The 24,536-nt window shown below is 38.2% G+C and overlaps 1 protein-coding gene across 5 annotated transcripts in view; it reads right to left on the reverse strand.

Moving 5' to 3' along the window:
* Window positions 1-232: 232 nt before the first annotated feature.
* Window positions 233-24,536, reverse strand: part of POU2F1 (POU class 2 homeobox 1) — a gene marked incomplete at its 5' end in the record, with an annotated part of 173,465 nt that continues 149,161 nt past the window's right edge. For 3 of the 5 annotated variants that reach the window (XM_079726339.1, XM_079726336.1, XM_079726338.1), the window contains 4 exons: window positions 233-977; window positions 3,637-3,725; window positions 4,493-4,838; window positions 23,857-23,962. In XM_079726339.1, coding sequence (XP_079582465.1) covers window positions 670-977; window positions 3,637-3,725; window positions 4,493-4,838; window positions 23,857-23,962 — 849 coding nt within the window. In that variant the 3' untranslated portion in view covers window positions 233-669. Of the gene's footprint in view, window positions 978-3,636; window positions 3,726-4,492; window positions 4,871-10,412; window positions 10,432-23,838; window positions 23,963-24,536 lie in introns of all 5 variants that reach the window. The other 2 variants (XM_079726335.1, XM_079726337.1) reach the window with 1 other exon arrangement.

The following is a 24,536-nucleotide window of genomic DNA, read 5'->3' on the forward strand; positions in this document are numbered from 1 at the left end:
CTCCCGCCCCACAGTGTGGGAGCTCACTGAAATAGGATCCAGGAGCAAGAGATAAACATGTCCAAACTATATATATATATATAAAAAACAATAACAACAACAATAACAATAGAGATACAGTAATACAGGCCTGCCTAAATTGTACCAGTTAAGAAAGGAACCCCCAACACAATTGATACGATTATAAACACCTTGTTATGACTTAATGGCCTGTACAACAGACCCATAAAAATGATTTTTTTTTTAAGAAAAAAAGAAATTTAGACAAACAAGAAATCCCCTTCCTATATTGGAATTGGTAACCCACCTTAACTCGTCATCATGACTGCTGGAAATGATAAGTAGTCCTTTCACTTATTTTTTTTTGTTTGTTTGTTTTTGATTTTTTGTTTCTGCCTTTTTTTTTTGGTTTTTTTTTTTAATTTTTGGTTAGAAAGTTCTCCAATCCATGAAGCAATCCTGAAAAGACAGTGTTTTATTACAAAATTAGGCAAATGTTGTCCCGTTTCCATCCTTTTTTTCCGGCATGTGTGTTTTCTTCTCTCCCTCCTCTCCCCTGCCCTTGCAACACGGCAAGAGGAAGCCCATCACGTGTTTCAGTCTCAGCCAGGCTGGCAGCCAGTTGCACTCAGAGTGAAGAAGGGGGCTGGCAGTGTCGCTCAGCCCAGCTCACTGTGCCTTGGAGGCGGTGGTGGTGGAGGCAGCCCCGCTGGCAGAGGCCGCTGTGAAGAGAGAGGTCTGGAGGGGCTCAGCTGAGGTGGAGGTGGCATGGAGGCTGGCTACAGGTCCAGTATTCCCTGCAGAGGCTGCAGCGGCAGAGACCAAGCTAACTGGGTTGCTGGTGAGCAGAGACAGGTTCTGAGGGTTCAGGAACAGAGGGGCAGTCACGATGTTGGGGGCTCCTCCCGCATTGGCAAATACCAGGTTCCCAGTTGCATCCAGTGACGTTATTGGAAGAGAGCCACCAGAAGCAAGAGCTACAGACAAACCCCCCGCAAAACAGGCAGGAAGGAGAATGTTAGCATCATCCCAGAGAAGCCAAACAACACATCAAATGTACTGGGTTTTCCTACAACCCAGATGGAAAAAGCGCATCCCTTAACTGAATTTTTTACCCTTAATTACAGCACTATATTGTCACCAACTAAAGTTTATTTATAATTTTGAAAGAGCCTAAAGGGCTGAAAACTCTAATTTAATGAGCATGATCAGGATAGGTGAGAGGAGAATCAAAGAGTCATGTTTCTATCTTGAAATCTCAACTTTATTCCATCTACCTAGAAATATTTCTTAAATCCAATAATTTTTCTTTTAATGAAGGTTACTGCCTTTAGATTACCTCCATTCAAAAAACAAACTAGCTACAGTGATTAAGGCGTTAAAATATAGTTAGCTTTTATCAAACCAACTGGCATTACTGATATATTTGAGCACTTTATAGTGTGATATACAAGATAAAAACTGTCTTTCGAAAAGACTTTAGTTCTAAAATAAGTTATATATTAACAAATAAAGTATAAGGTGTGATTCATTTCTCACTTCAGAACATTTACTTTCTATGACCTGCACAAAGGAGAATGATGAGTCTCTGCAGGAGGAAAGCACAGCTATACTGATGCAGGTGGGTTCTAAGCTTAGGACTTGCTTTAATACGTAAGAATTTTTCTGTGATGCTGTTGTTTCTCCTTCATCATCAAAGTTTTCATTAAAACAACTGGGCACTCTAATATCTTTTCCTGTATCTGACAACCCCCCACAATCCCCTCACTCATATAACCACATCCTCACATGTATATTTGAGGCACATGTATTTCCTAGTGGCATTAAAAATGATTGATTTCTTACATAATATATAAAGAAAGAGGGAATGTCCTTGACTTTGGACATGATCACACAAAGAGTACAGAAAAGTGAGTCTTGGTGCAGCTTGACATTTTCTGAGATTCCAGGCTTAGGGTCATAGTCCAGTTCTAGATCTTCCCAGAGAGTACCTGTTCTGTACTCAGTTATGCCCTATGGAAGGCATTTTTTTTTTTTTTTTTTTTGCGGTACGCGGGCCTCTCACTGTTGTAGCCTCTCCCATTGCGCTAGCACAGGCTCCGGACGTGCAGGCTCAGCGGCCATGGCTCATGGGCCCAGCCACTCCACGGCATGTGGGATCATCCCGGACCGGGGCACGAACTCATGTCCCCTGCATCGGCAGGCGGACTCTCAACCACTGAGCCACCAGGGAAGCCCTGGAAGGCATCTTGCCTTTTTAGTATCACTACAGCCCAGAGGTACACCAAAATGCAAGAGAAAAAGTGATTTATCACAAATCTTACTCCAAAAAGAAATCCTTTTATAATAAAAGCTTTACAGATCTAACCATCAATTTCACATATGATTTAGTCAATGAGAAAGTCAATATAATGTCAGGTAATCTAGGTCATGTTTTAGATTTGTCTGGAACTAATATTGTCTACAGTATGCTGTAGAGATATCATCCATGAAACACTAATCCTTTTTTTTTTTTTTTTTTGCGGTACGCGGGCCTCTCACTGTTGTGGCCTCTCCTGTTGTGGAGCACAGTCTCCGGACGCGCAGACTCAGTGGCCATGGCTCACGGGCCTAACCGCTCCGCGGCATGAGGGATCTTCCCAGACCGGGGCACGAACCCCTGTCCCCTGCATCAGCAGGCAGACTCTCAACCACTGCGCCACCAGGGAAGCCCGAAACACTAATCTTAATTGAAGTTCGCTAACAGCTTATTTTTGGCCCCAAGAACTCTAAGCCCAAATTATTTTAAGAAAAATTTCTCAGATTAATATAGTGATATCTCAAAGTGTTTCCCTGAATCACGTAACAGCAAGCATCTTCAAACACAAAGCTCAGACGTTAAACAAATCAAACCCTTCAATATATAGAATGAGTGGGTTTAGCCTCATTTTAGACTGGATAGCATGCTAAGGCCAAAAGGGACCCATCTGGGCTTGGAAAAGAGACATTAAAATCCAAGAGAATATATGCTCTATAATGATGGGGATATACAAAGGGAAGAACCTAACAAGAATTAAAAGTACTCTTGAAGTCTGCATGATGTGCTCCAAGGTTAATTCGTTATAGGGCCTTCTTGTATATGGCTCTCTTAGGGGCAGGGGTGGGGACTGCAGAATTTTTCTTGGTCAAGTTTGCCTGGGGATGGGTCTTGGATGACTATTTAGATAAATGTCGGAGGAAATTCTGCCTCCAGGTCTATTTACATAAGAAGATAAATATCAGCATTGAAGTCACTGTTTCTTTCTTTCTTTTTTTTTGGCCACACCATGCCGCATGTGGGATCTTAGTTCCCTGACCAGGGACAGGGCCTCCCCGCGCCCCCTATAGTGGAAGCTCGGAGTCTTAACCACTGGCCTGCCAGGGAAGTCCCAGTCCTGGTTTTTTAATACACCAAACTACGTATATTTCCTGTTCTTGCAGACCGACCCCTATATTTCTCTTACAGAGCTGTTTACAAGGACACATTCTTGGTCCTCAGGTTAGTGAGCACTATCAATTCAACTATCTCTTCCCATCACTTTCACCTCTAGCAAAGCAGACTTCCTCCATTTAAAAAAAAAAAAAAAAAGGCTAAGTAAGGAAAAAAATTCTACTGACCTTGAATAGTTGCCAGTGTACTGTTGCTCATCAGAGCTGGGCTGAGAGCACCACCCAGGGTCCCTGGATTGAGACTGAGTAAGGCACCTCTGAAAGTGCAAAAGAGCAGTCACTTTATTACAATGTAGATCCTGTGTCAGTTTGACAACATACCCAAATGGATAAGAAAAAGGAAAATACAGCTGGGGAAGTATATGGAAATATGTTATTCTCTTTACACTCTTACATGGTTTGGTTAGTACTTCCAAGTTACTGCTTTCCTTGATGCTCACTTGTACAAAGCAAAACAAGGTTATGGTCCACACAAAATGTAAAACTTGCAGTCATTTTGACTCTTTGAATTACTTCATTCTCCTTTTTTCCAAAACAAAAGGAAAAAAATGCCCGAGAAAGGAATATATTTACAAAGTAATTCTTATTTGTTTGATGGTAATATAAAATTGGGAATCCTATTACTGTATCTCTTATTTATGTTTGAGAATTAGAAAGCAGACAGTTCAGAGCTTAATGGAGAAAGCATAAGAATAAGAGTCAGGAATCCTGGGCTTCCTTCCTGGTCCCATCACTCAGGTATAATCAGTGGCCTGGTGTTCTGTGTCTTCATCTAGAAATAAAGGTATGACTACTGTCCTTCCAAAGTGTTAGGAAACTTAATTCCAACCATAATCAAAATCCTTGTGCTACTACTATAGCGCCACCCATTTCAAAGAGATTATGGCTTTAAAGCACTTTTTGTTTTTGTTTTTTGTCTTTTTTTGCATTTAAGATAGTGATGAAAAAGTATTCCCTACAAGTAACTCCAGGGATGACCTCCTAGCTGTTTCTCAGATGTAAACAAGATGAGAAAGCACCTTACCCAGCTGCAAACTGTGAGGGTGCCATCAGGCCTGGGTTTAGTCCTGCAGCTGCAGCCATGGCAGCAAGACTGGCATTTGCTGGCAACTGTGCAGCTCCTTGGAGGGCAGCAGCTGCTGCTGTCTGCAACCCTGATGCTGTCACCATCACCTGGCTGGTCCCAAGAGGAGAGGACAAAGGAGTGGAGGTGGTGTGTGTTGTGCTGGTCTCACTGGCACTGGATGCCTCGGAGGTGGAGGCTGAGGCAGAGGGGGAGGGACTCAGAGAAGGGGAAGTGACTGCTGAGGAAGCCGGAGGCGCTGTGGAAATCACGGCTGCGGTGTTGTTGGAGGTGGTGTCTGTAGTGCCTGAAAAGGGAATCATATTAGAAAGTGACCTTCTGTAAATGTTTTTGGAAGAATGGCTGCTTTACTCAACCATAATCTATAATCAACTGAATAATTAATTTACCATCCAGTAACCTCTAAACATGTCCTTTTTTATTAACCGAGTTTAGTGTTTCTAGGGAAATTACCCACAAAAACAAACATTTTAAGAACCAAAGCCATGAACCCTACTTTAAGAGGCAAGAGCAATAAAGTAACCATAAAACAAACGGAACACAGCTTTCCATTTCCAATTTCCTATTAAAAAAAAAAAAATCACAGAAGCTCTAACTACAGAACACAACTGCTCTGGGGAAGAAATGTACAAGCAAAAAAATCCAAGCTTCTGAAAAGCATTTTCATTAAGAAATCTCCTTAGTAGTCTCTATAGGAAAATCAAAACAAAGCAATGAAATCAAGAAAAACTAAAAGTTACACATTTTTCTCAAATAAGTATCAATAACATGCACAGAAACAGTATGAAAATAACTAAAGGCACATGTCCAGATGCCTTCTTTTTTTTTAATTTTTAAAAATTAAAAAAACAAAACATAATGGTATAAAAAGGTTGAAAGTAAAAGAATTGGAAAAGAGTGCAAATATAAACCAAAAGGAAATTATATAATAACAGATACAGTAGACTTGAAAGCAAAAGCATTACTAGAAATAAACAAGGGCACTTCATATCAACAAGACAAATTTACCAGGAAGTTTTAAATTTGTATGCACTTAACTTCAAATTACACAGAGCAACAGAGCTACAAGGAAAAAATAGACAAATTCACTATCATAATAGGAGATTTAACATACTGCTGTCATTCATTGATAGAGGATACCTCTTTCAGAACCAGTAGACACCCACCCAAAAAAATTAGTAAGGATATAAAAAACTTAAATAATGTGAGCAGCAAATTTGATTCAACACGCAGATATATAGTCACTATACTCCAAAACTTTAAATTACAAATTAATTTCAAGCATGCTTGGAACATTTTAAAAACTGACCATATTGTGCTATAAGGCAAATTTTAACAAATTTCGAAGTATTAAAATTATACAAAGTGTGTTTCTTGAATTGTAGTTAAGCTACAAATCAGTAACAAAAAAGTAACTAGAAGTTATGAAATACACTACTTCTAAGTAACCCCCCAAAAAACAAATCACAGTTGGAGTTAGAAAATAATTTGAACTGAATGATAATAAAAATATTACATACCAAAACTTGGATGTGACTAAACCTGTGCTTACAGGAAAATGTATAGTCTTCCCCCTGCCCCAAGGTAACAGCAGTGTTTCTTTTTTTAATTGCACACATGTCTATAAACCTAATAAATAGGTTTTCTCTATTTTTTTTTACACAGCAGGTTCTCATTAGTCATCAATTTTATACACATCAGTGTGTACATGTCAATCCCAATCGCCCAATTCATCACACCATCACCCCCACCCCCCTGCCGCTTTCCCCCCTTGGTGTCCAGACGTTTGTTCTCTACATCTGTGTCTCAACTTCTGCCCTGCAAACCGGTTCATCTGTACCATTTTTCTAGGTTCCACATATATGCGTTAATATATGATATTTGTTTTTCTCTTTTTGACTTACTTCACTCTGTATGATAGTCTCTAGATCCATCCACGTCTCAACAAATGACCCAATTTTGTTCCTTTTTATGGCTGAGTAATATTCCATTATATATATGTACCACATATTCTTTTTTTTTTTTTTTTGCGGTACGTGGGCCTCTCACTGTTGTGGCCTCTCCCGTTGCGGAGCACAGGCTCCAGACGCGCAGGCTCAGCAGCCATGGCTCACGGGCCCAGCCGCTCCACGGCATGTGGGATCTCCCCGGACCGGGGCACGAACCTGTATCCCCTGCATTGGCAGGCGGTCTCTCAACCACTGCGCCACCAGGGAAGCCCGACCACATATTCTTTATCCATTCATCTGTCAATGGGCATTTAGGTTGCTTCCATGACCCGGCTATTGTAAATAGTGCTGCAATTGAACATCAGGGTGCATGTGTCTTTTTGAATTATGGTTTTCTCTGGGTATATGCCCAGTAGTGGGATTGCTGGATCATATGGTAATTCTATTTTTAGTTTTTTAAGGAACCTCCATACTGTTTTCCATAGTGGCTGTATCAATTTACATTCCCACCAACAGTGCAAGAGGGGTCCCTTTTCTCCACATCCTCTCCAGCATTTGTTCTTTGTAGATTTTCTGATGCTGCCTATTCTAACTGGTGTGAGGTGATACCTCATTGTAGTTTTGATTTACATTTCTCTAATAATTAGTGATGTTGAACAGCTTTTCATGTGCTTCTTGGCCATCTGTATGTCTTCTTTGGAGAAATGTCTGTTTAGGTCTTCTGCCCATTTTTGGATTGGGTTGTTTGTTTTTTAAATATTGAGCTGCATGAGTTGTTTATATATTTTGGAGATTAATCCTTTGTCCGTTGATTCGTTTGCAAATATTTTCTCCCATTCTGAGGGTCAGATGCCTTCTTTGCATTAAAAAATTTAAGTGGCTATTGGGTAGTGAAAATCAGCTCTCAAAAAGTCTATTATGGTAAACATTTTCTTCTTTTTTTTTTGGCTGTGCCACACACCTTGTGGGATCTTAGTTCCCCAATCAGGGATCGAACCCGGGGCCCCAGCAGTGAAAGCACCAAGTCCTAACCACTGGACCACCAGAGAATTCCCAACATTTTCTTATTTGAGGAAACAACAACATACAATGATATTATGATTCTCATAAAATTTAGTATGAAAAATGAAGATCTAGAAAATTGTTCTTTGAGAGGCCTAAAAAAAAATCAAAATGCCAAAATTTCTTTTTGTTGTAAGGAGAACAAACATTTAAATACAAATAACTAACTGACATTAAAAATATCACTGACAGCTAAAACACGTTCACTGAAATGGTTTACTATTATAGATCAATATTGTCCAACAGAAATACAGTACATATGTAATTAAATTTTCTAGTAGTCCCATTGAAAATAGTAAAAAGAAACAGGTGAAATTAGTTTTAATATTATGCTCTATTTAACCCAGTATATCCCAAATATATTTCAACATAAAATCAATATTTTAAAAATTTAATGAGTTTTTTCATACTAAGCTTTGAAAAGCAAATCTCAATTTGAACTAGCCACATCTTGCATGCATAAGCCATGAGGCTACTGCTTACCATATTGTATGGCACAGGTCTAAAATATCTCTAGAAGTTAGGCCTAGTATTACTTAAAGAATATCAAGTCAGGCTTCCCTGGTGGTGCAGTGGTTGAGAGTCCGCCTGACGATGCAGGGGACACGGGTTCGTGCCCCGGTCCGGGAAGACCCCACATGCCGCGGAGCAGCTGGGCCCGTGAGCCATGGCCGCTGAGCCTGCGCGTCCGGAGCCTGTGCTCCACAACAGGAGAGGCCACAACAGTGAGAGGCCCGCGTACCGCAAAAAAAAAAAAAAAAGAATATCAAATCCCTTTGCCTAAAGCAGAAATAACTGATAAGGCATAGGATAAATAAAGAAGATGCCAACTATTCCCAATGAGCTGTAATTTTGATGCTATCTAACATCATCAAAGTATAGAACAGGCCCTCTTACTTCAGTAATCAGTAAATGCTACATACAAAAAAATCAGCTGCCTAAACTAGTTGGAACTTCATTTAGAGAAAGTCACTATGTTTTAGGATATAATCAACCACATATATGTGTATAGCAGAACCTAAGTGGTATTTTCTCAAGATAGAGAACTGAAAAAGACCAAAAACATCTATAAAATTTCAATATAATACTTCTATGAGGTATAAAAGACTTCAGAGATGAAAGAAGAACAGACCAATCAAAATAAGTATTTCAAACCTATAAACATATTGGAAAAAAGATCTATATAAAAGAACTTTCTTTGTGATAAAATCTAACGCTAAGCTGTAGAAGATTCTCTTCTCTCATAATAGCCGCATTAAAAATTCAGGCAGTTTTGTTCTTTTAAAATCTATTTTGATGCCTTCTTCTGGTCTATACTAAGAACACCTAGAATTCATCTCTCATTTTAACTGTTAAGGAAATGTTTCTTCCACATATTGCAGAGCTGGGAGAAAATTAGACACCATCTATTTCAGTACTGACTCTACTTTTCCCATCTCCTATCATGCTACACAAAAGGGCTATGTGGGCTCTGAATTAATCAGGTAAACATATCTTTCTTACTGTTAAGTGAAAAGGGAGGATTTACTCCTTTGTCTGTCCCTCTCAAAAATATAAATAAGATGATTCCCTCTTTAATGCTGCTGTTCCAAAGTACAATTACATCTTTGTGGATATTATTAATTACAGTTTCATTATTCAGTTCTAAATCTATCAGACCAGTTTACATCACTGAGCTATTGATGCTGTGTTGGGTCCTGTGTTTGGCAGATTCATACATACTTTTTCACTTTGATACTCTTTTCCTAAGACCTGCCCCCTGTTCTACAGAAAGGTATATATCTTCTCTCACTTCTCTTCTACTGCTAGTAAATTTCAATATAATTTCAATCTTTTCTTCACCAATTTTTCAGCTTATCTAACCTGATTTCACTTACAGGCACTACTTTCTTTTCAAACTTCTGAAATGAACTTGAGGTCAAAGGCTTAAAGTAGCCTTTTCTTCACTCTCCACTGCCATTTTCAGACCATTCGGTATCACTTTCTTAAAATCCCGCATATATACAAAGAAAATCCCAATAATTTCATCAGTGAATTTAACCTGGGCTAGGAGATGATGACTCCAGAAACCATTCAAAGTAGCTCTTTCTGGTTGTTATCCTCCAACCACATTCCAGGTGTCTTCAATATGAATGTCATACGAGCACTAGAGTATAATAATGGGGTCTTCAAATGAATTCTCCCAGTGAATCACCTCTTAATCAATATATATCTTTTATCTATATTCTTGGCAACTTAATTACTTGGGCAACTTTGATCAGGGAAGTGATGCGGGCTGAGCTTTAGCGTCCTCAACAACAGAATTAGACGCCATCACCACCTCACAAGGTTAGTAGGAAGTTACGTGCAAGAATACAGTGTGTGGCACATCTTGTTTCCCACCTCATCCTTTTTAATTGAAAAAAATTTTTTTTAATTATTGAAGTATAGTTGATTTACAGTACTGTGTTAGTTTCAGGTGTACAGCAAAGTGATTTAGTTGTATGTGTGTGTATATATATATATTCTTTTCCAGATTCTTTTCCATTATAGTTTATTACAAGATATTGAACATAGTTCCCTGGGCTAGACAGTAAATCCTTGTTGTTTATCTATCTTACATATAGTAGCTTGTATCTGCTAATCCCTTTCTCTATATCGTTCAAATTTTAGTGTATGTGCTGCCAAAGTGAGCACCCACCTCATCCTTTTTAAAAAATAGATTTAGTGAGGTACAATCTGTATGCCATAAAATTCACCCAATTTAAGTGTAAAATTCAATGATTTTTAATATATTGACAGAGTGGTACAGCCACCACCTCAATCTAGTTTATGACTAAAAAAGATCCCTTGTGCCTATTTGCAGTCACACCTGTTCCCACCTACAGCCTCCAGTCACCTGCTTTTTGCATCTGTAGATTTACCTTTCCCAGACATGACACATAAATGGAATCATACAATTTGTACTCTTTTGCATCTAGCTTTCTTCAGTTAGCATACTGCTTTCAAGGTTTATCCATGTTGTAGCATGAACCAATACTCCCTTCTGGCTGAAGAGTGTTACACTACACGGATAGACCACATGGTCTTTAATTCATTCATCAATTGATGGGCAATGGTTTGTTTCCAGTTTTTTGTTTTTTAAAAAAAATTAGTTAGTTAATTAATTAATTAATTTTTGCCTGTATTGGGTCTTCATTGCTCAGGCTTTCTCTAGTTGCGGCGAGTGGGGGCTACTCTTCGTTGCGGGCATGGGCTTCTTACTGCAGTGGCCTCTCTTGTTCTGGAGCACAGGCTCTAGGTGCGCGGGCCTCAGTAGTTGCGGTACACGGGCTCAGTAGCTGTGGCTTGCGGGCTCTAGAGCACAGGCTCAGTAGTTGTGGTGCACGGGCTTAGTTGCTCCGCGGCATGTGGGATCTTCCTGGACCAGGGCTCGAACCCATGTCCCCTGCATTGGCAGGCAGATTCTTAACCACTGCACCACCACGGAAGTCTCTCCAGCTTTTTATTATTATGAATAATGCTGTTATGATAATTTGTGTCAAAGTTTTTGTGGAAATGTTTTCATTTCTCTTGGGGGAAATGTCGGATAGGATGGTAATTTTATGTTTAAAGTTTAAAGACAATGCCGAAGTGTCTTCCAAAGTGGCTGTATCATTTTACATTCCCACCAGCGATGCATGAAGGTTTTAGTTTCTCCACATCCTTGCCAAAACTTATTATTTTTGGTCTTCTTGATTATAGCCATTCTATTGAGTATGAAGTAGTATCTCATTATGATTTTATTTTTATTTTTTTATATGAAAACATTTATTATATTCAAAAGGTAAATTTATAATATGTTACACATGAAAAACATACAAAGCTCCTATGCAGGACAGCTTCTTAGATCGTAAAGGTAATTTAAAATTACTATGAATGTACTACATTTTATAGTATAAGCTTCTGTCTGTTTGAACAATGTAATGATTGTTCTTTAGGATTAAAACAAGATTCTGCAGTAGTCATCTCTGTAGCTAAACAGTAATAGCATTCTGCTGAGCAATAATGTTGAACATCTTTTCATGTGCTTATTAGTCATTCCTATATCTTCTTTGGTATAATGTATATTTAAAATCTTTTGCCCCTTTACAATACTAAGTCACCTGTATTCTTACTATTGAATTTTAAGAATTCTTTATATGTTCTAGATATAATTCCTTTATCAGATATATGATTTACAAATGGAATATCTCTCCATTCATTTTTCTGGTGAGTTCATTGAGAGAGTATATTTATTTTGTACCTTGCAACAACACTGAATTCATTACTAGTTCTAGTAGGCTTTTTGGTGTGTGAATTCCTTGAGAATCTTATACATATAGGATAATGAAAACAAAGACAGTTTTAACTTCTCCCCTTCCAAATTGGATGTTTAAAATTTTTTTCCATTATTAAGCTGACTATAACCTCTACTAAAATGCTAATTAGAAGTCTGCTAGAGCAAACATTCTTGCTTTATTCCCAGTCTTAGCGGGGGAAAGCATTCAGTCTTTCTCCGTTTAGTATGCTGTTACCTGTAGGTTTTTTAGTAGATGCTCTTTATCAGGTTAGGAAGTCCCCTTCTATTCTAGGTTTTTATCATGAATGGGTGTTAGATTTTGTCAAATGCTTTTTCTATATCTAGTGAGATGATCATGAGGTTTTGGTCCTTTCTTCTATTACTATGGTGTACTACATTAATTTATGTTCAGTTATTAAATCAACTTTCATTCCTGGGATAACCCCTTGGTCATAATGTATAATCTTTTTTATATGTTGCTGGATTTGATTTGCTAAGATTTTGTTGAGGATTTTTGTGTGCATTTTCATGAGGGATATGGGTTCATAATCTTTTTCTTGTGATAACTCTGTCTGGCTTTAGAATCAAGGTAATATTGACTTCATACAATGAGTTGTTCCTCCTCCTCTATCTTCTGGAAGAGACTGCTAAAGGTTAATTCTTATTTCTTTGTGAAATATCTGATAAGAGTTCACTGCTAAAGCCCTCCGAGTCCAGGCATTTCTTTTTGATTCACTTACTTTACTTGTTTTAGGTCTTTTAAAGGTTTTCTATTTCTTTTTGAGTCAGTTTTGGTAATTTGAGTCTCAAAATTTGTCCATTTCACCTAAGTTGCCTAATTTTGGGGGGCAAAAACTTGTTCATAATATTCCAGAATGCTGCATGAGGTAGCAATTCCATTCCTAAATATATACCCAAGAGAACTGAAAACACATAACCACATAAAAACTTGTATTGAGCTTTGTGATGACCTAGAGGGGCGGGATAGGGAGGGTGGGAGGGAGGCTCCAGAGGGAGGGGATATGGGGATATATGTATATGTATAGCTGATTCACTTTGTTGTACAGCAGAAACTAACACAACATTGTAAAGCAATTATACTCCAATAAAGATACAAAAAAAAAATACTTGTATTGATACATGCATACTCATAGCAACAGCATTCAAAATGGACCCAGGGCTTCCCTGGTGGCGCAGTGGTTGAGAGTCCGCCTGCCGATGCAGGGGACACGGGTTCGTGCCCCGATCCGGGAAGATCCCACATGCCGCGGAGCGGCTGGGCCCGTGAGCCATGGCTGCTGAGCCTGCGCGTCCGGAGCCTGTGCTCCGCAACGGGAGAGGCCACAACAGTGAGAGGCCCGCGTACCGCAAAAAAAAAAAAAAAAAAAACAAAATGGACCCAAACTGGAAGCAACTCAAATGTCCATCAACTCCGGAATAATAAACAAAGTATGGTATATCCATGGAATGAAATATCACTCAACTATGAAAAGGAATGAAGTTCCAATATATTCTGCAACATGGATAAACCTTGGAAATATGCTAAATGGAAGAAGCCAGACCCAGAGGGTCATATATTACATGATTCCATTTATATGAAATGTCTGAGACAGGTAAATTCATAGAGACAGAGTAAGTAAGGGGAGAAGTGAATGGGGAGAGACTGATAATGGTTATGGGATTGCATACAGTTCATTATGAAACACTACTTTGGAAAAAGAATTGGAGGCAGAGCTTGCTTAGTTGAGTTTTTTTTTTTTTTTTTTGCGGTACGCAGGCCTCTCACTGTTGTGGCCTCTCCCGTTGTGGAGCACAGGCTCCGGACGCGCAGGCTCAGCGGCCATGGCTCACGGGCCCAGCCACTCCGCGGCATGTGGGATCCTCCTGGACCGGGGCACGAACCCGTGTCCCCTGCATTGACAGGTGGACTCTCAACCACTGCGCCACCAGGAAAGCCCTAGTTGAGATTATTAAGGGCTGTGGAATTTTTACAAGTTCTTAAGACACAGAAGAATACATATCTTTCTGGAGCAGTACAGTCATGATCATTCATTTTCTATTGTAGAAAAGTTTACCAGGTACAGCCACTATGGAAAACAGTATGGAGGTTCCTCAGAAAACTAAAATACCATATGATCCAGCAATCCACTCCTGGGAATATACCTAGAGAAAACTGTAATTCAAAAAGATACATAGGCTTCCCTGGTGGCGCAGTGGGTGGGAGTCCGCCTGCCAATGCAGGGACTCGGGTTCAAGCCCAGGTCAGGGAGGATCCCGCATGCTGCGAAGCAACTAAGCCTGTGCACCACGGCTGCTGAGCCTGCGCTCTAGAGCCCATGAGCCACAACTACTGAGCCCACGTTCCACAACTGCTGAGGCCCGCACACCTAGAGCCCATGCTCCACAAGAGAGGCCACCGCAATGAGAAGCCTGCGCACCGCAATGAGGAGTGGCCCCTGCTCACTCCAACTAGAGAGCCCGCGTGCAGCAACAAGGACCCAATGCAGGCAAAAAAAAAAAAAAAGATACATGCATGCACCCCTATGTTCATAGATAGCAGCACTGTTCACAATAGCTAAAACATGGAAACAACCTAAATGTCCATTGACAGATGACTGGATAAAGACGTGGTACATATATACAATAGAATACTACTTAGCCATAAAAAAGAATGAAATAACGCAATTTGCAGCAACATGGATGTAACTAGAAATTACCATACTAAGTGAAGTAAGTCAGAAAGAGAAATACAAATACCATATGATATCACTTACATGTGGAATCTAAAATTTGGCACAAATGAACCTATCTACAAAACAGAAACTGACTCATAGACACAGAGAACAGATTTGTGGTTGCTGAGGGGGAGGGGGGAGGGAGAGGGATGGACTGGGAGTTTGGGATTGGTAGATGCAAACTATTACATTTAGGATGGATAAACAACAAGGTCCTAATGTAGAGCACAGGGAACTATATTGAATATCCTGTGATAAACCATAATGAAAAAGAATATAAAAAAGCATGTCTCTATGTGTATAACTGAGTCATTTTGCTGTACAGCAGATTGGGACAACATTGTAAATAAACTATACTATAATAAAAAAAGATTAAAAAAAATTTAAAAATAGAAAAGTTTTACCAAGGACCTATTATGTACCAAGCACTATGTCAGATACTGGGAAAATAAAAATGACCATGGCAATCACACAACATTTCTCTCAGAAGAGGGCAGACTAAGGGTATGTTTATTCCTTCATTTCTAAAATGCTGTCCCAAAAGATGGTAAAGTAATAAAAAGGGGAGTGAGAGCTCTGGGAGTGAGATTTCAGAGAACTTGAGAATTTGATATATTTGCAGAAATGAGAAAGAGGTTAAAATTGGGTGGTAGAGAAACCAACCATAGTCCAGAAGGGCACAGTAGAAGACTACGATAGAGGTGGGAATTATTTACCCCAATGGAGCCCTGAGGGGATTTCAAGCTCCGTGTTGTCAATACCAAGGCAGGAGTAGGAAACAAGGGCAGAGAACAGGGTGACCAGACTGTTCACACACCAGCTCTGTCAGTGGGACTTTCCCCCCCGCCACCAGACTTATCATCTAAGCATTAACTAATGTCACCTACTACTCTTCAAAGAAAATAAAAATCTGAGCATGGAAGGTTAAGAACTTTAGTGTAAGCACTGGTATCCCTCTCATTTGAGGAAGGTGTGAGGGCAGAGCCTGGTCCGCCTGTCTGCTTTCCACCCACAGGCCCTGAGCCAAGTCTGGCAGTTCCCTCCCCACAGTCACAGCTCACAGCTCCCTTCCAATCAGGGGAAAGGATGCTGAGTAACAGAAGCTACACAAGGGCAGAAAAAGCCTTACAAGCTACTGATATTAAGTACTAAGGCCTTGCATTCATCGGTATGACTAAATAATCAAAAATTAACAGACAATGAAAAAATCCACAGAACAAAAGAAATGGAACCAAATAAATAAGCAGAATTGAGGCCAGAAGAAGCAACTTAAATACAATTCTAATTTGTACTGTATCTGCAAATTAAAAATAGATTGCTATAAAAAGGTGGAATCAGAACAAAGAAACATTCTTAGAAATTAAAAATATGATTTTGGAAAAACATACAAATGACAACAATAAAAAATGAGAACACAGGAACAGTTAGATAAAATTCAGGATATATTTCCAAGAATGAAGTACAAAAAGTTAAAAAATGAAAAACACAAGAGAAAAGTTAGAGATATATAGGATCAATTTAGAGAGTTTAAAGTCTTTAAAATACGTTCCAGAAATAAGGAAGAAAGACAAATTACCAGAGTTAAAGAAAGACATTAATTCAAATTGAAAATGCCCACTGAAGGCCAAGGAGGACAAATTTAAAAGGCCCATATGCCTTGACACCTTCTAGTGAAATTTCACTAGAGGATAAAGGATAAAAAGATCCTTAAAGTTTACAGAGGGAAAGACAAATGATGAACAAATCGGAGTTAGACTGAAATCAGACTTTTCATTGGCAACACTGAATACTAAAATACAACAGAGCAATACCTTCTAAGTTCAAAGGAAAAGTAATTTTGTACCTAAAATTCTATTACTATACAAACTACAAATACTGTGAGGGCAAAATACTTTTCAGTTACGCATGTATTGGAAATTTTCCCTCCCACATAATCTTTTCAAATACAGAAAAAAATTACTTGAGAGTGTGCACCAGGCAAAACAAAAAGAAATCAAAGGTAGAGGGAGACATGGGCTCTCAGAAATATTGGATCTAACTCAGGAACACAGTGAAAAGAAGTTAAAATAAGCAATTATAGGGATTCCAAGGAGAAAGTCTTCAGGAAGAAAGTAGATTGCATTAGATAAGCTGTATGATTAAGATACTGGATGTCTTTCATAAATAATATGAGTGAAAGAATATGCTACTTCTGTCAACTGAAAAAAGAAAAAAGCAATACAGAAATGTCAGAGGAAAAGAGGCTATAATAAGAAAGTTATGGTCCAAATAGGAAAAAAATTAAAACAAGGTATGATTTTCAGCAACTGCTGACAAGAGGAAGAAAAGAAAATCCATTTGACACTGACTATTGTAAACTTCTCTTTCAAGGAGCAAGGTTTAAGTGTCATAAGATTACATTTTTCACCCTAATCATATGAACTGTCCCTGAACGATATTTATACAAATGTAACGTTATGGTATTCATTTTCTATCGCTATTTAACAAAGTACTACAAACTTAGCAGCATGAAACAATTGATTCAACTTTGTTGTACAACAGAAACTAATACAGTATTGTGAAGCAATTACACTCCAATAAAGATTTATTTAAAAAATAAATAAAAAGGAAAAATAACCCCCACACATTTACTATCTCACAGTTTCTGTGGGTCAGGTGTGCAGGCACAGTCTAGCTGGTCCTCCGCAAGGCCACAATCAAGGGGTCAGCCACACAGTTCCATCCTGGAAGCATGACTGGGGAAGAATATGTTGCCAGGCTCACTTGGGTTGCTGGCAGAAATCATTTGGCAGAATTTGCTTGCTGCTCTAGACTAAGTGCCCAGCTTCTTTTTGGCTGTTGGCTGAAGGCCACCCTCAGCGCCTAGAGGTCATCCTCAGTACCCTGATTTGTGAGCTTCCTAACATGGTTGTTTATTTCTTACTTCATCAAACTGGTGAGGAGGGTCTCTAGAGTAAGTCTGGGAACAAGATGGAGTCTTACAAAATGTAGTATAATCATGGAGTGACAACCTATCACCTTTGCCACATTTTATTGATGAGAAGCAAACCAAAGGCTCAGCCCACACTCAAGGGGAAAGGATTACACAAAGGCATGAACACTAGCAGGTAGACACCATGGTGGGGGAGGGTCAGCTTAGACTTTGTCTGTTACAATTATAAATGCTGATTATTTTTTTCTCTTAATTTAGATTTATCAAGCATTGAAACTTATTTGCTTCTGATCTAAACATTTTTCACTTTGTAACTTACTTTTTGTGTGTATATAATTTTATTTTATTTTTTTAAATTTATTAAAAAAATTTTATTGGCGTATAGTTGCTTTACAATGTTGTGTTAGTTTCCACTGTACAACAAAGTGAATCAGCTATACGTATACACATATCCCCTCCTCTTTGGATTTCCTTCTCATTTAGGTCACCATAGAGCATCGAGGAGAGTTCTCTGTGCTATACAGTAGGTTCTCATTAGTTACCTATTTTATACATAGTATCAATAGTGTATATATGTCAATCCCACTCTCCCAATTCATATCACCCCCTTCCTTCCCCCTTGGTATCCATACATTTGTTCTCTACGTCTGTGTCTCTAGTTCTGCTTTGCAAATAAGATCATCTATACCTATAAGTGCTGATCATTAATTTAACATTTTTAGAGACTTCTGCCTTTGACCATAAGAGTAAATGATAGCAAACTTACCCTTACACTATAACAAGAATAGAGAAATATATGAGAAAATGTTTTAGATATGAGAAAATAGGCAGCACAGGGCTGTGATCTCTGAAGAAAAGGAAACAAATGATGTGAGCCCTATAATCGCCTGGACTTTATTTGGAAGCACTTTCTAAATTGCTGCACCAGAAGAGGAAACTAAGTAGAATACAGCAATTTCAATGATTTCAGGAGACAAAGACCATCGCTGGATGCTGAAATGGCTGGAATTTGCAGGAGAGAGTACTGGAAAGGAAGAAACTAATAGAGAAAGAACTCTAGAAATGTGCATAGGGGTTTCCTAGAATCTTTGGTTGAATACTAAATTGCACATGCACAGGGAAACCCCATGAGTCCAGGCAGGGAGGCTGTAAACTGAATGATCCTTGGAATTCATGCAGGACAGGGAGATAGTCCAGTTCCAACTACACAGAGAGTAGAGACTATTGAATATCTGGGCATTCATTAGAGACCCCAGAAGGGTCACACCTTAAACTAGTGAAGGCTACTCTAGGGCCAATCTAATAAAGCTTAAAAAATAAGCCTTGAAAGGATCAAGCTGATCTGTAGTAACCTATCTGCCCGCCAAAGCAAACTCAAAAACTCTTTAAAGGAAGACATCAAAATCCAGATGTATAATCCCCTTCTCTTGAGTATAGGCAGATCTGTGAATATGACGGGAGATGTGGTAGCCACTCCTTTAATTGGGTTATATCATATGACAAAGGTGAGAGGACTGACTACCTTATATTGCATAAGACCCTCCATAGCAGCTGACTGGAGAGAGATTCTCATGTTGCCTTTGAAGAAACTGCCATGTCATGAGAAGGTCATGAGGCTAGGACTTGGGGTTAGCCTGTAGGAGCTGAGAGTGATCTAGCTGACAGCCAGCAAAAAAAATGGGGACTTCAGTCCTACAACCACAAGGAGCAGAATTCTGCCAACTAATGAACCTGGAAGATCTTGGGTGTCATAGGAGGTCACAGCCCCAGCCAACATCTTGATTTCAGCCTGGTAAGTCCCTGAGCAGAGGACCCAGCTCTAACCCATGCCTAAACTTCCAACCTACAGAACTATGGGATAGTAAATGAGTATTGGTTTAGGCCACTAAGTTTGTGGTAATTTGTTACACACCAACAGAAAACTAATATGCTTGGAAAGAAGACAACAATGTCTGCTCTTACCACTTCCCTCAGCTGGAATTTCTAGTCTATGCAATATTTATCAATCAAGGTGAAACAAAATCTATTTCACCGTTACAAAAGATGAAAAATAGCCCTTAAGTATATGAAATGATGTTCAACTTCACATGATTAGAAAACTGAAATTTAAAGTACACTGAGATACAATTTCTAACATATCATGTTGGTAAAAATTAAAAAGTGTAACATTCTGTTGCGGAGGCTATGGGGAAACTGGCCCTCTCATGTATTGTTAGTGGGAATGAAAATAAGTACAATCCTTTTGGAAGGCAATTTGATAGTATCCAACAAAACAACAGTATCCAACAACACATAGGTGTGTACCTTTTGACCCAGCAATTCTACTTCTCGAAATTTACCCTCAAGACACATTTCCAACAGTACAAAAATACATATCCACAAGGTTATTCCTGAAGCATAGTCTATAATTACAAAATACTGGAAACAAACTCAATGTCCGTACAACAGGAATGGGGTTAAATAAACTGTAACATCCAGATAATAGAGTAGTCTACAACAATGAAACAGAATAATTAAGATTTCTATGAACTAATGTGGAGTGATTGTCAGGATATTTTGTTTAGTGAAAAAACTGAAGTGCAGAAGATCACCTAAGTATGATACCTTTAAAGTAACAAACAGGGGTAAATTAAAAAAGAAAAAAATCTCTACTCAACAGTTCAAAAGAAACACAGGAAGGGCACAGATAGGAATGGGATGGAAAGGATACAGAGAATTATGATAGAAGGGAACGACATTTTTTTGAGGAGAACTTTTTTTTTTTTCTTTTTGTGGTACGCGGGCCTCTGACCACTGTGGCCTCTCCCGTTGTGGAGTACCGGCTCCGGACGCGCAGGCCCAGTGGCCATGGCTCACAGGCCCAGCCACTCCGCGGCATGTGGGATCCTCCCAGACCGGGACACGAACCCACGTCCCCTGCATTGGCAGGCGGACTCTCAACCACTGTGCCACCAGGGAAGCCCAAGGAGAACTTTTTGTATAGTCTTACCTTTTAAAACCATGTTAATATCTCATATTCTTAAAAAAATCACAAGGATGCGAGGAGAAACACTAACATTGAATACAAACAAAACAAATAAACTGACCTGAATTTCAAATGAATAATGTTACTACACTGAAGAAGATATAAAAAGAACTAACCAAAATAACTTTTGAACACAGTATTTGGGCTTTATGCCTTTAGGCTTAAGACAAGAACTCTAAACTGAACTGAATTAGTAGGTCTTTTCTTTTCAGAGGCATGGGTTAGCAATTTTGAAACCACTTTCTTTTCACTACAGGATTGAACAATTAAGTAACTTGTTATTGTTGATAATGGGAGCCAGGTTACTCACTGAGAAGGGAGTTAAAATATGGAAAGAGGTTAGGATAGAAAAGAACAAACTATAGGATACTGGATTGGAATTGGAGATATCAGTATGAACTCATGGATTTTAAGGAGGCTGATTCTAGGCCAGAGGCAGAGAAACTTTAAGATGAAGCTGAACATCTTGTGTGCTAAAAAATAAGGAAGCACTCAAAGAATGCTAAGGACATGTCAAAAGGGCACAGGAGCCACCTTGAAGTAGTTCCCATTGGCTAAATCTGGGACAATCTGAATATTACAATAAAAAGTGATAGTAGGATTCTAACCTACTGAATACAGAATGATTTCTGAGTCCATATTGATACAGATAGCCTGGATCTTTTATTACTCATATAATTCCATCATTTCTTCCACATTTATTAGTTGGCTTTCAACTGTAAGGATGAACTTTTCCTTTTCCCCTGTATTTCTTGTTTATTAAAAAATAGACAGTAAAGTATTCAGGGGAAAAGGGCTTATCTGTGACTTGCTCTTATAACAGTTCAGAAAAAAATCACATACAGAAACACAAAGAGAAAAAGGAGAAAGCAAACATAGTAAGATTTTAATATTTGGAGAATGTGAGGAAGAGATTTAGGATTTCTCTGAACTATTCTTACAACTTTTCTGTAAGTCTGAAATTATGTGAAAATAAAAAAATTAAGAAAAAGCTATATGTACGAAGGTGTTCATTATAGCATTATTTATAACAGTGAAAACTTCATTCATTTAATAATTACTGGGTATCTTACACTCTAGGTAGTGTGCTGGACACGAAGAATACAATAGCGAACAAGCAAGACCAGTTCCGTGGCTTAGAGACTGAGAGGTTTCCTGGGATGTAATATTTGCGGGGCTCAAACTGGAAGAGTTGGTCACCCTCGGTTGAACTTAACCATGGTGGTAACATATGGAAATGGTTATGAAATTACAGTACAACCATTTGATATAAGGGCAAGAGTAGAAAAGTAAAAACTATAATAACAGAGGAAGATACTTATTATTAGATGTTAAGCTAAAAACAAAGGACACACTATAAATACTATTAGAATTGTACATCTATGTACATATAAAAACAGATACAAAGACAAAATAAAAATAGTACTCACGGTGATTGTGTCTTCCCTATTTGAATTTCCTATGTTAAATATTTTAATGATTAAAGAAAAATTTCATTCCAAAAGTTACTAACATTTCAGAAAACTGTCATAATTAAATCTAAATAAATGGGCCACGTAATTGAGTTTAAGAAAATCTGATTAGGCAGTTAAGATCACCAAAAAATAAAAAAAATTTTAGCTAGTTTTGAGCATGTATATCTTAAAATTCCCTTCTGCCTCAGATTTGTGCCATTTTCTAAGAAATCTGCAAAGCTACTGTTCTTAATGCCTGAACCATTAGGAATTTTCTTTTTGGCAAAAGATGGGTATCTTTAAACCTAATGTAATATGACTTATAATTTGTTTGGAAGGTAAAGTACACAATTTACCAGCCAGTGGCAGTCAGGGTAGACAGTAAGTTCCTCAAAGACAGGAATTTCATGTTCCTGGTGCCCAACACAGCGGCAACCAATCACCAACAGTTTGCTTTTTAAGCTGAGGTGCTGAACACTATACACTCTTGAACAGAGGTTTTTAATTTGCCTCTAAGGCATCCAGAAATGGCAAGGCTTGGTAAGGTGGGGACTGATGAGGTTTGTGATTTATAAACCTCCTTGTAATCTTACTAAAAATTGTGGGTATGCCTACTTTGTGAGGGGAAAAGTTTATAGCTTTCACCAAAGTTTCAAAGAGGTCAAAGACCCAAAAGAGGTCAAAAGTACTGTTCTGAATAAACAAACAATATTATGAAATTTTCTAATAACTTAGAAATTTAGTAACTATATAAAGCCATTTATTCACTTTTTATATCATGGTTAGGTCACTTAAAATATGAGTGAAAAAAACCAAATTCCCCAACTCTAGGTTAAATTTAAGCTTGATTATGAAAGATCACAAATCTATCCAATGATTTACTAGCATATATCAACCTGGTGGATAATTACAGAATGTCTTCTGCTTTATGTATCACTAGAAAACTTCTGATGACAACACTAATTTATTTTACATGTATTTGGAAAATGTGCCACGTAAAAGGAAAACATTTATTTATTCATTTTATTGTGAATGTGCCAAGCACTGCTATTTCAAAAGGAATATTCAGATCTTTTGAGAAGTACAAGGTCTATTGGAAAAGAGAGAAGTATAAAATACAATTGTTTATAATATAGGCAGGTGGAAACAAATAGTTTCCTGAAGAAGCTAAAGAGTATATCCAAGAAGAATTGATATCTAAGCTGGAGTAGTTTCATCACTAACAGAAAGAAGTGGAGGCTGGGATGGACAACATTTTACGCTATGGGCATGTTTACAAAGGTAGGAGGAATCCTCTTGTGTGTTGAGGATAGGATGGAGAAAAGACTAGTGAAAGATAAGGTCCAGGCTGGATACAGTCTATGAATTCATGATAAATTTGGACGTTTTCCTGATTGCAAAAAGCTGCAGCTATTAAATGTTTTTAAGGAGAGGAGGAGTTAATTGAAAAAAAGTAACTCTGGGACTTCCCTGGTGGTCCAGTGGTTAAGACTCCATGCTTCTACTGCAGGGGGTGTGAGTTCAATCCCCGGATGGGGAACTAAGATCCTGCATGCCATGCAGTGTGGCCAAAAAAAAAGTAACTCAGGAAGCAACACAGAAGACAGACTAATGTGGGAAAGAAAAAAGATAAGAAAATCTTTATGTGAAAGTATTCTTTCTGGAAAAATGTATTATGCCTGATTTTTTTTTTTTTAGAGTTCAGGTTTTCATATATAACTTTTTTTAAAAAAGCAATACATATTTTTAGTTAAAACCTTAATTTACAAGTTAATGGCAGATTCTCACAGAAACTTAGCATGGGCCTATCATTTGCCTAACAGCTGCACGGCCTGGCTGCTGCTTACCTGTAACAGAGAGATTAGTTACCGCAGCGCTGGTTAAAGGAAGGACTGGATTGACTGTGAGGGTAGTTGCTGCGCTGCTTGTCACAAGGCTTGGTGTGGTTGCCACCTAGAGGTCAGAAGTGAAAATATGCAGAAGCATTTAAAAATCAAAATTTTTAAATTTAAGTCCATATTGTAGGTTTATTTTTCCTATAAAATTTTTAAAATTCCAGATACAATAGAATAAAATAAAAGGGCCTAAAAGGAAGGGATTTTATTAATTACTCTTTGATCTTGGAATTGAGAAAACTGGCTTATGTTGAAAGGTTCCTTTTGAATAGATGGTTTTCACTGATGTTACTAATGGCTCTGCCCAAATTTTAAAAAGAAATTAATAAAAACAAATTTCCATATTTCAGTAGTGTTGAGCAAGACAGAAATATTATACCAATTATAAACTTAATCTAAACAAGAAAACTATTCAAGGAAATCATGGGATCTGGGGTTCTTGTATTGCTTCTATTTTCAACTATGTGGGGACAAGACTGTCTTGGTTTTGTTTTCAATGAAATGATATTAAGGAAAGAATGTAAAACAAATTTTTAAAAACTGACAGTTTCTTTTTGAAATAAGATAAATATTCTACATTTTTGTAAGAAACACTGCCTTCCTTCTATCCTTCCCTCCTTCTTCTAGAACAA

This window comes from Hyperoodon ampullatus (assembly GCF_949752795.1).
Source record: "Hyperoodon ampullatus genome assembly, chromosome: 2".
Lineage (NCBI taxonomy): Eukaryota > Metazoa > Chordata > Mammalia > Artiodactyla > Ziphiidae > Hyperoodon > Hyperoodon ampullatus.